General features: G+C 38.4%; 1 protein-coding gene across 2 annotated transcripts; it reads left to right on the top strand.

The window, feature by feature from the left end:
* Positions 1–702: 702 nt before the first annotated feature.
* NPY2R (neuropeptide Y receptor Y2) lies at positions 703–8879 on the top strand. Of its 2 annotated transcripts, none has more exons than XM_074229074.1 (2): positions 703–850; positions 5125–8879. In XM_074229074.1, exon 2 carries the CDS (start codon positions 5151–5153, stop codon positions 6306–6308), a length of 1158 nt encoding a protein of 385 aa, XP_074085175.1. In that variant the 5' UTR covers positions 703–850; positions 5125–5150; the 3' UTR covers positions 6309–8879. The 2 variants fall into 2 exon arrangements, with proteins under 2 accessions (XP_074085175.1, XP_074085174.1); XM_074229073.1 differs by lacking the exon at positions 703–850 and adding an exon at positions 3446–3674.
* Positions 8880–13356: the final 4477 nt, after the last annotated feature.

Genomic DNA, 13356 nt, shown 5'->3' with positions numbered 1-13356 from the left:
GGGGCTCGGGCTCTCCCCGCGGCTCTGTGCGCCCTGCCTCTTGCCCGCCCTGGCTAGCGAAGCGCTCTCTCTCCAGGGCTCGCCGCAGTTTCGGAACCGCGCCAGCCGAGCTCTTCTCAGGGTAAAGGGCTCTAACTGACCTTCGGAATACCAGAGATGTCTCTGCTTAGAGCGGAGGCTCAAGCCCAGGACTGACTTGCTCCCCCGCCTGGGCTTTGGCGGCCAAGGGGTTCCGGAGCAGTGGGGTGGGGGAGAGGGGACTGCGGAGCCCCCAGGGAAGGAGAAGGGGGAGAGGGCTGAATGAATGAGGGGAGCGCGACTGGAGGGTAAGTGCAGGGTGTGAGTGAGGGGTGGGGACGTGGGGGGACCGGAACCACTCGGGGTCCGCGGGGCGCCCCGGGGCCAGGCAGCTCCGGGGCTGGGGTGAGAGTCCCCGCGCTCTGCTCTCTCCCGGCGGGGGGCTTGGCCGGCCCTTTGCCCCGGCCCTTTCCCCCAACATTCTCTCTCGCACCTGTTTCCTTCTCTGTCTCTGCCCTTCCCCTCGGGGCTTCCCGGCCAGTTTGGCGTCCTTTCTCCGCAGAGGCCGGACCCGCCTGGGCGGCACAGTGGCCCGGGGGGAGCCTCCCTCCTCTGGGTAGGAGCAGAGGCTGGGCTCGGGCTGCGCGGGGCTGCTGAGGCGGCAGCCGGGGCCGGGACAGCGCTCCGGGCCGGGACAGCGCTGCGGGCCTCGCTGCCCCTGGGCGCTGCGCGGGAAGGGACCCACTGGACCCGACTTCGCCCTCCGGGATAGTCCGGGCTCCTCTCCGGCGTCTGACCGCTGACAAGCCTAGCCCGGGGACAAGTGGACTCGGTAAGCCTCCGTTGCGGAGGGGGATCTGAAAGGACCCCCGCCAGGCCTGGGGGGAGAGGGGAGTGGAAGCTTCTTTTCTGGGTTGTTTGTTTGGGTCAGCCCTGAGGGCTCCCGATTATACCCGTATCTGAGTCTTTAAATGCCATTTTCCCTTTATGTCCTCCATCCCTCCATCCCCAAACCTGCTATCCCTTGTCTCACACGCCTCTTCCATCCCTCTTCCCAATTCCAAACTGAGAGGGAACCTCCAGAGTCACAAGTTGTTTGGGCTTCAGCGCTCTTACTCAAAAGCGTGGTAAGAGGGAGCCAACGAGGTAGCAGACGTTGACTTTCCCAAGCTAGCCAGAGTTCCTTGCGATGAAGCATCCGTTCATTGTCCTCCCAGAGAGTCCCATCCAGTGGCTCCCAGAAACGCGCTAGTTGTGACCGGAGGAAAAGCGACAAAAAGCCGAATGCTTCGAAACCTTTTGCAAGACAGGCAGCATTTTCCGTCAGTTTCACAGAAAAGATTAGAAGATAGTATTTGGAATGATGTTAAAAGCAATAATAATGCATATACTTCACATATCTTTGATCATTTATCATCGGTCTTAACAGTTTTCAAAGGGATTCCACACACTTTCTTATCTCATTTGGTTAGAGGGACTTCAATTGTAACCCAGAGAATAAGAACATTCCTGGACCATTTGGTGCCTGTTTTCCCCTCCTCTATAGCTATCTTCAAATAAGTATCTGCTTGATTATTTCCCCCTTTTGCAGCTCTGTTTCCCACATGCCTAGGAGAGAAGAAGGATGGGAGATCATTTAGCAGGGATTCTAAGAATATCCCTGAGATAATCACCTGGAAAAATATTAGAATTAGGAATGAAAATTGTGGAAATATGCAATTTTAACAAGTGCACATTTTGAATTGCATTTAGACCATTGCAAAAATTTCTACAAATGCAAATATATTTTTATTCATGTTGTGTTTAGACCTAATAATTCATCCTTTTCTGTTTTCAGATGATTTAAATGTTTTATTTGTTTGCCGGTTTGCTTAGTGACAGCTATAGATATAGACTGCTTTACTTAGAGTAAGGAAGACCTGGGTTCAAATTCTAGGTAGGATATGTTATAGCTGTATGGCTCTGGGCAACATTTAAACCTTTCTGTCTCAGTTTTCATCTATACAATGAGGGATCTAGAGTGAAAGGTCTTTAGATCCCTCTGGTTATAAATTTATGACCCTGTGATAGTATGAAATATAGTAGAGAGAGGATCCTATTTGAAATTACAGGAGCTGTCTTCAAATTCCACCATTGCCACTTACTTATCTGCCCTTGAACAAGTTCCTTACCTTTTGTGGAACTCAATTGTATTAGGAATTGGATTAGGTTACTTGTAAATTCCTTCCAACTCTGATTTCCTTGAGAACCAGGCAATTGGAAAAATTCAACTTGGTTTTTTCCTCAAAGTAGGACTTCTTAATTTAGGGTCTATGATATTTTTTTCATATGAAAACTGTATTTCAATGTAATTGAAATTGCAATTCGCTTTGTAATACCATGCAATTATTTTATTCATTTAATAACATTATTATGAGAGGAGGTCCATGGACTACACCAGACTTTCATGATACACACAAAAGTTAAGAAATTCTTTCTTAAACAATATTCCAGAATGATTGCTTCTTCCTTCCTCCTCCCAAGGTGTCTCAAATAATGTAGAAATGAATTTCTTTCCCTTTTCCCAAGTACAAGTCTCTGATTTGTTTGGTATTTCTTTTCTTTTACTTAGTCATTTATAATACTTCTCCAGTGACCAAGTGACAGCTCTCTCTGTCTTTGTACCTATCTTTTCTCACCTCCACTTCCCTAGAAGTGCAACCGGGGATGGCATCTTCTTTGGAAAAGGCAATGAATGCACTGACCAGAGACCAGTAGAGGTCTGGGAAAAGAAAATCAACAACTAAATATTGGAATATATATGCTTAGAGCTTAGCTATGTTTAAGCTTTAAAGCATACATATTTTTAATATCTGGACCACAAAAGTCAGAAAAAGTGAATTAGGGAGAAAAAACAGATTACAATAAAATAAAATAATTATGCTCATCTCTACCAATCTGCAAATAATTCAGGAATAAACCCCAAGATTTCAGTAAATTCTAGTTAAATGTTTACCAATTTAACTTTTTAAACTTGAAAAAATTTTAACTTTTAAAAATATACTTTAGGGTTTTTTAAGTCTTCTTTATGGTAAGATAAAAGGATCTTAAAAGAGTTCAAGGGAAATACTTCTACTTCAGGACAAGAATTGTTAGCTTCAGTGTTTTCTGATGATACAAAGAAAGGAGGAAGATATAAAACAGTGTCCATGACTTTTTTGGTTTTTAGTTTTTCTAAACAAATACTAAACAGTGGATAGGAGCACTGACCTCAGAAGTCAGGAGGACTTGGATTCCAATTCTGCCTCTGCCATCTATTAGCAGTGTGACCCTGGACAAGTCACTTAAACCCTCAGTGACTCAAGTAACTTGTTAATACTAAGTTTCAGCCGAGGCATGCATCTACATTACTCCTCAGGAAGAACTTCCTACAGCAAAGAAAATCCTCGTGCAGTAAATGTTAGTGGCAAATAGAGGGTTGGTCTCAGAGTCAGAAAATTTTGGCCTCAAGTTCATCTTCTGGCATATGTTCTCCTCGTGACTATTAGCAAGTGATTTAATCTCTTCATAGGTATCCCAGAAAACTCTCTAATAGTTGCTAATCTGGATTTGGTGAATGACAATAAAATCAGAGATCTAAGCCATTCCTCACGAGTTCTCTCCAAAGTAAAGTCCAGGTATTATTTTCACAAAACCCATATTGACTTAAATAAAGAAAATTATCTGTTTCATATTTATTTTAGAGCACAACTCTAGCACTGACATTTTTTCTTGATAGTAATGATGAAAAAAGTTGGTCAACATACCATTTGAATGTTCCTATGAGAAAAGATTATAGGATTTTGTGTGGGGGGGGGGGGGTCAGAAGGGTGGAATGAAAGAAGATTTAGAAATCATGCACTCCAGATCTCAAATTCTGTAGATGGTGGGTCTCAGAGAAGTAAAGTGATTTACTCTAACAAGAAGTAAATTAAAATCAAGTCTTTGATTTCAAATTCAATATTCTTTCCCCTATAACTACATTGCCTCTCTATAGAAATACTATTTTATAACAGAAGCACTTCCCTATTACTTACTCCAATGGAATAAATAATATTTATGAATAATGTATAGATTATTTATATTAATTCTAGATTATTATTATTTTTACCAAACTCTTCTTTTGAGGTCTTTGGCAAATTATTACAATGTTTCTTGCTGTCATCTATAAATAAGGTTTAGGTTTAGGTACCTCAAATCTTAAATCCCATGACTATGTCTCAGGGGATTGGATTTTCCAAATTATGTTTTACTTTAGTTTAGTAATGAGAGTGATAGGTATGCCTAGATCTCATGACCAAGTAGCCTGTTGTTTGGTAGTTGGAATCAGATACAACTAATAAAAAAGTAGGTAATTGAAAGTTGGTTGTGCTTAAGTTTGCTTTTTTCTCTGCCTTGGTTATACCAATTAGATAGTTCAGAAGCGTAGTTTTAAGTTTTGAAATGTTGTTCACAAATACAGAAAATTAAGTAATGGAGATAAGGTGTTACTAATTCATAGTTTCTTCTAGAATTCCAAATTATTATTACTGAAAGAACTGTCTTAAGGGTGCAGTTTGGTGGCACAGTGGATTATCCCTGCCCTGGCAGAGTTTACACTTTTGGGTAGCTAGATGGTACAGTGGATAAAACACTAGCCCCAAAGTTAGGAGGACCTGAGTTCAAATTTGATCTCAGACATTTGATACTTACGAGCTGTGTGACCCTGAGCAAGTCATTTAATACCATTGCCTCACAAAAACAAACAAAAAAGAAACTATTTTAGGTTTATATAACTATATTAGGGGCATTATATCTCATTCCAATATAACTTGGTTGTTTCATTTTTGCAAAAGAAGACTATTTCAAATATTCTCTTTGAAAATATTTTCACTGCACATAGTTGAGTGGGGCATATAGAAAACCAGTATATTAATGAAATCCTTACACCAAAGAATTCTCTCCAATTGGATCCATTTTATGTGTATTTCACATCATAGATTTTTGGTTTTTGAATATCTGACCATAAGAGTAAAATTAAGTCTCTTAACTGTGATTTTTCTTAGTTTTATCTTTACTAATTTTCTATTTGAATGATTCTTGTGCTAGTTGTAGGCCCAGAGAAACTGTGCCAGATGAATATGGGGCCAAAAGATGCACAGACTGAAGAGAATCAAACAACAACAGAAGAAACCGAAGTTGAATGGTATGGGACAGTACAAACCACCCCAAGAGGTCAGCTAGCCACTGATGCTAAAACAGAGCTTGCAGATAGCACCATGTTGATTGAAGTTCAGGTTATTCTCATACTGGCCTACTGCACCATCATCCTGCTGGGAGTGATTGGCAATTCCCTGGTGATCCACGTGGTTATCAAGTTTAAGAGTATGCGTACTGTCACCAACTTCTTCATTGCCAATCTCGCTGTGGCAGATCTCCTAGTGAATACACTGTGCCTCCCCTTCACCCTTACTTACACTTTGATGGGGGAGTGGAAAATGGGTCCTGTCCTGTGCCACCTGTTGCCCTATGCCCAGGCCTTGGCAGTGCAAGTGTCCACAATCACCCTAACTGTGATTGCCCTGGATCGACACCGTTGCATTGTTTATCATCTGGAGAGCAAGATTTCTAAGAGGATAAGTTTCCTGATCATTGGTCTGGCCTGGGGAATCAGTGCTTTGCTGGCCAGTCCCCTGGCTATCTTCCGGGAGTATTCTCTGGTCGAGATCATACCAGACTTTAAGATCATGGCCTGTACCGAGAAGTGGCCAGGTGACGGAAAGAGCATGTATGGTACAATTTATAGTCTATCTTCCTTGCTGATCCTATATATTTTGCCATTGGGTATCATCTCCTTTGCCTATATACAGATCTGGAGTAAGCTGAAGAATCATATCACCCCTGGAGTGGCCAATGACCACTACCATCAGCGTCGGCATAAAACCACCAAAATGCTAGTGTGTGTAGTGGTGGTGTTCGCTGTGAGCTGGCTGCCTCTCCATGCCTTCCAGCTCGCCATTGACATTGACCACCAGATCCTGGACCTGAGGGAATACAAGCTCATTTTCACCATATTTCATATCATTGCCATGTGCTCTACCTTTGCCAACCCCTTTCTTTATGGCTGGATGAATAGCAACTATAGAAAGGCCTTCCTTTCCGTCTTTCATTGTGAGCAGAGGCTGGACTCCATTCACTCGGAGGTGTCAGTGACATTCAAAGCCAAGAAAGACCTTGAGGTCAAGAAGAACACTTGTGCCAGTGACTCTTTCACTGAGGCTACCAATGTGTAAGGAGCTTGAACAGTTGGGGAATAGATTCCAATTAGAGTCATCAAATGGCATTCAAAGAGGTCCTTAGGCATATCCTCTTTCAACTCATTTCAAGAAGAAAACCACCATGAGTCAAAACTGCTGCTGGTGATTCAATGGATATCAGTATCCATGTGCAACTGTGCAAACTAAGACATACCAAAAGGGGACTTTGTTTTCAGTGGACTGTGGGCTCAATTAAGAGAATAAGACAGAAAAATTTTTGCATGTAAAGTCTAAATACACTAAAAGAGTGCATGTTCAACATTTCAATGAGAAAAGAAGATCACCCACCTGTCAGCTCCCAATAACATAAGGCTATGACTAGGGATGGGCATGTGACTTACTACAGGCATGTCTTTTCACAGATTACTCTGCAAACACATTTTTCTCCAGGAAACAGCATGATATTCTTGGATGTGTTTTTGATTTATTTTTCATTTCCCTAAAAACTGCTACAATGGGGATCATTTCAGATAGCCTGCTGAACATTATTGTTTAGAAGACTCTAGGAAACAAAATGAAGCCTTTGGTGTTATCAATCATTTGACATTTGGAGGACAGGGTGGGAGGGGTGTCTTGGAACTCAGAGTGAACATCTTTTTTGAAGCAAAATTAGTATTTGGTTAGTTTTTCTTGAAATAAGAGGTCCAAGATTTAACTTTACAGCAGAATTTAGGAATGCAAACTCCCATTAACTTTCTGGGTTGAAGTAATTTCTGCTTTTTATCTAGATAGTACAGTTATATAAAACAGGATATGATTTGATCATTTTGAAACACTGCTGATAGTATATCTTTTTAAACATTTATGGTTTGTTGCACTTATCCTGGAATGGGCCTGGGCTCACCATTTTCATATATACATTTAAGTTTGCAAATGAAGTCTGGTTGGGATATGATAAAACTAGACATTCATTTAGTTGCCTGAAGAAACCATCAGTAGCCATCAGTAAGTTGCTGTAGCCCAAGTATAAAACCCAATTTACTGATTGCATCATACACTGTGATTTTCTTCTGTATCTCCCCCCTTCCCTTTATTGGTTCATTCAAAATAAGAAGACAAAAGAATTACTTCAAATTGGAACCTATTGGGTTAAAAAAAAACAAATGGATTCTTTCCATCTAATACATATTCTTTTTTGGATCAGTTTTAATGTAATTGTTCAATGTTTTTCTTTCTTAAAAATAGTGTATTTGATACTGTAGAAATAGATACATGATATTCATACATGTTCATACATATATATATATATATATATGGATATATGGATATATGGATATATGGAGAGAGAGGGGGACTTTAATGTAATCCTATGCTTTTGTCTTTAGAAAAAAATGATGACTATAATAGATATGTATTTGAAAAGATATTCACTATCTTGCTTCTTTTCCAAAATATGTCTTTGAATTTCAAAATAGCTCTATGAGTATGATTCTAGTCAATGTGAGTTCTTGATATCTGAAAATTACAGAAGGCATTAGCTTCAACCAAAGAAAGATCTTGTTGTTTTTCTAATTCCAAAAGGGCTAAATGAGAATTGTAAATATGTTTTCCAATGGGGAATCCTGAGATGAACAACTATGCTATATAGGGAGATAATTGTCAAATTACCTCTGTGAATTCTTTTGCCAGAAGGCAAGCTCCTGAAATAATGAGAAAGCTTTAAGGATTTTTCTCTTTTGTCCATTATGACATTCTTTGGAAAGACTCTTTTCCCCACCTCAAACAGGGGTACTTACATCATGAAAATGACCTAAATATGTTTAAATATGTAGTCTTCTGGACACTATTATAAAGAAATTTCATTACTATCATACTATGTGTGGTGACTTATAAGTGCTATCATTATAAGTGCTGTCATATTTAGAAAAACTAATTGAATATTAATAATGTTTTGTTTCATTGTGAATGTGACCAATATGAGTTGGAGATATCTTTCTCATTAGTACTGGGCAAGAATCAGTGGAAAGCAGGATAGATTCAAAGTCAGGATAGCTGGGTCCAGACCCCAGCTGTCTTAAATGTGGGTGACCTTGGGCAATTCATTTAACTTTTAGAGGTTTCAACCATAATGAACTCTTAGAACTCTTAAAGTTCTTATGACATTTAAGTATTTTGGGGGAGGGAGTATTAGGAATAAAATACTGCATTTGCAACAGACCAAAATTCTTTGAAATGGTGGAGAGAAGCAAATTCCAGTAAGAAGTGAGATTAGAAAAGGAGATGAAATATGGGTATATTGCTACAGTATTATATAATTAAATAATTTATTTATGTGCTGTACTGAATTTTTTTGACCACATCAATTTTGTCTCTGAAATATTGTGTCCATTTGTTAGGATATTACTTAGGACAATTATAGGTAAATATTACATACAACAATTCTTCTCTAGAAGAACAATTCATAAGGGGGATATCCATGCATTTTCCTAACATTTGTGATATGACAGTAAAATTATAATCTGTGTATATCATTTTTATTCACTTAATATTGGATTCTTTTGACAAAAAATTTTGTTGAATTGAAAAGTACATTAATAAAATATTTCTTTTTGTGTAATGTTATTATTTATAAAAGTGACAATTTTGAAAGAAAATGGGGTTAATCTTACACATGTTGGTATTTATATACTTACTAAATGCCCAGAGAGGGGAGACTAGAAGGTAAATCAGTAAGCCAACAAACGTGTTTTAAGCACTACACCAAGAACAACATGCCAGGCAATAGGAGCATTACAAAATTTGAATAAGACTCAATTTCTGTCCTTAATGAGCTTCCATGCTAATAAAGAAATAATTTTTGAGTCATGCTATAAAGTTGAACAGCAAATGGGTTCTTTTTGAGGTGGGGTGTGGGGTGGAGAAAATGTCACTTTCAAACCAAGAGAGAAAATGAATGACTAATCTTTGAGTTTCTTGCAATACAGTAAAAATAGAGACGTTAGTGAAGATTTTAACCCTTAGAAGATCTTGGATTATCTAAAAATGTTTTTGCAAGTGCTAGAGACAGAATCTTATGATATATGACAGTATAGATATCTTTCAAGTAATCTCTTTTGGATACTACATATGCAGGGAGACACATGAATGTGCTGACCCTTTTAGAGAAACCATTTTTTCCTTATTTCAGATGAATGTGTTTGAAGAACTTCTGAAAAATTGCCCCATCCAAGTTAGTATTGAAACTGTACATCTAAGCCCATTCCTGTGCAAGGGATTTAAGAAAAAAGGAGGGATAAGGTTGAAGGTTGGATCCAGGAGGAATAGAAAAGGAAGAAATCTTAATGACTAGACAAAAAATTGCCAAAGGACTTTTCTTTCTTTTATTGCAAGGCAATGGAGTTAAATCCCTTGCTCAAGGTCACACAGCTAGGTAATTATTTGTCTGAGAGCAGATTTGAACTCCGGTCCTCCTGACTCCAGGGCCAGCATTCTATCTACTGCTCATGTAGCTGTCCCTTGCCAAATGATTTCTAATACAAAGAGGGATGTTGGAAGCTAAGTTAAAAGACAAAGGATTTCCAAAGTGCATAGGGGTTATGATTTTTCTTATTTTGCAGATGAGGAAACTGCATCACAGAGAGAATTGCACCCAGTCATACAGATAATAAACTTCAGAGGTGAGATTTAACTGACACCAAGTGCTTGTTCCACCACACCAAGCTGCTAAGAATTGATGGAGGTCAGTAAATGTAAAGTATGAGAAATGAAAGTGGGAAATAAAAACAATGCCCACAAAAAATGCAGGAAGGAATTCATTCCAATTCAATGTAGAAAAAAAAAACACAAGTAAAGAATAGAGAGAAGAAAATTTAATAATATTCAATAATAAAAGAGCAAAACTATCTATGCATATATGCATGCATATATGGAAAGAAAATGTGAGAGAGAGGGAGAGGGAGAGAGAGAATTGGAATTGAAATTGGAATTTCGACTTGGAAGAATTATAGTGTTATGGAGACAAGAAGAACAAATTATGCAAATATCCTGTTTGTATTTTATGAATCACAATTTTCTTATTTGTAAAAGGGATTAAATTAGATTATCTTTAATTATTTTTCAGTTTTATGATTCAATGGCAGAATATGTCACAGGGGATTAGCCCAACTTTCAATAAATACATAATATGCTAAGAAAAATAACTTATGAAGTACTTAATTTTCAAACCACGTTCAAGATTCTTACAATAATTCTTCAAGGTAGTTAGAATAAACATTATTATCACCAATTGGAGGATGAAGAAGATATAGCAGTTAAGAGGATTTCTCAAATCATGGCAAAATTGAAACTTGAACCTAAATCTTTTGGTGCTAATTCATTCAATCAATCAACAAACATTTATTAATCACTTTTTATGGATCAGGCAGTGTGCTAAGTACTGCGGATGCAAAAAGAGACAAAGGCAATCCCTGCTTTCAAGAAGCTTGAAATCTAATGAAATATTAGAAAATAAAGAATTATTTATATATTATAGAAATTATAGAAATATAATAAAATATTAGAATAAATATATACACACATCAAATAAATTCCATGCAGGATAAATAGGAAAAAATTGAGGGAGAAGGAAATAGCATGAAGGGTTGAGGGGCAGCTAGGTGGTGCAGTGGATAGAGCACGAGCCCTGGAGTTAGGAGGACCCGAGTTCAAATATGACCTCGGATACTTAATGATTATCTAGCTGTGTGACCTTGGGCAAGTCCCTTAAAACTTCTGATTTGCAAAAACCAAATATATGTGTGTGTGTGTGTGTGTGTGTGTGTGTGTGTGTGTGTGTGTGTGTGTGTGTGTGTGTAAAAAGAAGGGTTGGGAAAGTCTTTCTGTAAAAGCTGAGAGTTGAGTTGTCACTTAAAGTAAGCCGGAACGCCAATAGTCAGATCTGAGAAGAGAGAACATTCCAGGCATGAGGATATTCAGAGAAAATACTCAGAGTTGAGAGATGAAGGGTCTTGTTTGAGGCATACCTAGGAGGTTAGTATCAGGAGGATATAATTAGAAGTAAGGTATAAGAAGACAAGAAAAGAGGTGGCTGAGTTTTGAAGGACTTTATATACCAAATGGAGGATTTTGTATTTTATTCTGGAGATGACAGAGAGCCACTGAAGTTTATTGAATAGGACCTGCACTTTAGGGAAATCAAATTAATGACTGAATGGAGAATAGATTGGAAAGGGAGAGACTTGAGGCAAGCAGACACTCCAGTAGGCTATTGTTATTGTTCAGGCATGAGAGATGACATAGAGTGGTGACAATATGAGAGGAGAAAAAGGAGCTAACATGAGAAATGTTGCAGAAGTGGAATCTGCAGGTATTGACAATTTATCAGTTAATGGAAGAGGGTGAGAAATAAGGTGAGACCAGTATGATAACTTGGTTTTGAGTCCAATGGACTGAGAGGATGTAATTGTTCTCTATAGTAGTAGAAAAAGAAGGAGAAAAGAGGATTTAGGGGAAATATGAGTTCTATTTTGCACACACTGAGTTTAAAATGTTTACAAGTCATCTAGTCTGAGATATCTGAAAGTAAATTGGAGATGGAAGACAGGAGATCAGCAGAAAGTATGGGGTAGGATATGTAGATATGAAAATCATGAGCATGAAGATGGTAATTACATCTGTGGAAGCTGCTGAGATTATAAATGAAGTAGCATAGAGAGAGAAGAGAGTCTAAGACAGAACCTTGAAGGGCACCTACAATTAGGCGGGTGATCTGAAAGAAGATCTAGCAAAGGAGATAGAAAAAAAGAATAGTCAGGTAAGTCAGAAGAAAACCAGGAGGGAGTGATATCCTCAAAACATATGTATGTATGTATATATATATATATATATATATATATATAGATAGATAGATAGAGAGAGAGAGAGAGAGAGAGTCAACAAAGAGATTGTGCTCAATAGTGTCAGAAAATGTCAAAGAGAATGAGGATTGAGGAAAAGACATTGGATTTAGCAACTAATAAATCATTAGTACCTTTGGAGAGAGCAGTTTCAGTGGAATGATGAAATTGGAAGTCAGAATATGCAAAGTTAAGAAGAAAGTGGGAAGAGAGAGAAAGTGAAGCCATTTATTGTAGATGGCCTTTTTTCAGTAGTTTAGTGACAAAAGGCAGAAGAGAGATATAAGATGAAAATTATTGGGGATAGAAGGATTTCAGTGTTCTAATTCCACTAGGAATTATTCCCCCCCCCTCGCCCCTGCTCTGACTCTTAATAGACTTGGGTTTCTCTTCTGTCAAATGAGGATTATAATGAGGTTGTTGTGAGGAAAGCACTTTGTCACTTACATATATTATATAGATGCAAGTTTTTAAGAAATCATGGGGATACCTATCTCTTACTCTATAGTAACAGAGGTAAGGCAGGAAGGCAGTAAGTGTTTTAGGTCTGCTGAATATTCATCATCATTTCAGGTGCTATAGGGCCTAGGGAGAGAACTGGTTGCAAATGAAAGACCAACCTCTGCTCACAGAAAAACAAAATATCTGCATATGAAATTAGGAAAAGAATAAGACTATATGTGACAAAATGTCAAATCATGAGGTAGTAGGAATCTTCACCCCACCAAGGAGGAATCGGATAAAAGAAGCCTTTATTCCCATGATCTGCAATCTCAGCTCTGAAGACTCTTCTTTTATCAATGTAGGTCATAAGCGATCAACACATTTTCTTGTGTGTGATTCTTAATCATTTCTTTCAATAGGTCTTCCAGTGACTTTTGTTTTGGTTCTGAACTGTCAACTTGCAATTTCACTAGCTCATCTCTTTTTGGCCAGACATATTATGAATAATGTCTTTTTCACTGATTCTTGCTTGTAAGTCATAATTGGTAATATGTTGTGTCTATTTATTATCACTGCTGTTGGGTTTCCTACAGTTTTAAGATCATGGTGTTCCATTGGAATATATCCAGTTGACTAGAAGTTTTCTTCTAGGCCTTTTCATATTTTATGGGTAGTATTATAGCACGTGTCTTTTTTTTTTTGCAAGGCAAATGGGGTTAAGTGGCTTGCCCAAGGCCACACAGTTA

The sequence above is a fragment of the Macrotis lagotis genome, chromosome 3 (assembly GCF_037893015.1).
Source record: "Macrotis lagotis isolate mMagLag1 chromosome 3, bilby.v1.9.chrom.fasta, whole genome shotgun sequence".
NCBI lineage: Eukaryota > Metazoa > Chordata > Mammalia > Peramelemorphia > Peramelidae > Macrotis > Macrotis lagotis.
This window is presented reverse-complemented; position numbering and strand designations above follow the sequence as displayed.

What these genes read in the sequence shown, in the direction of transcription:
- NPY2R (XM_074229074.1), top strand. Translation starts at nt 5,151, where the DNA reads ATGAATATGGGGCCAAAAGATGCACAGACTGAAGAGAATCAAACAACA.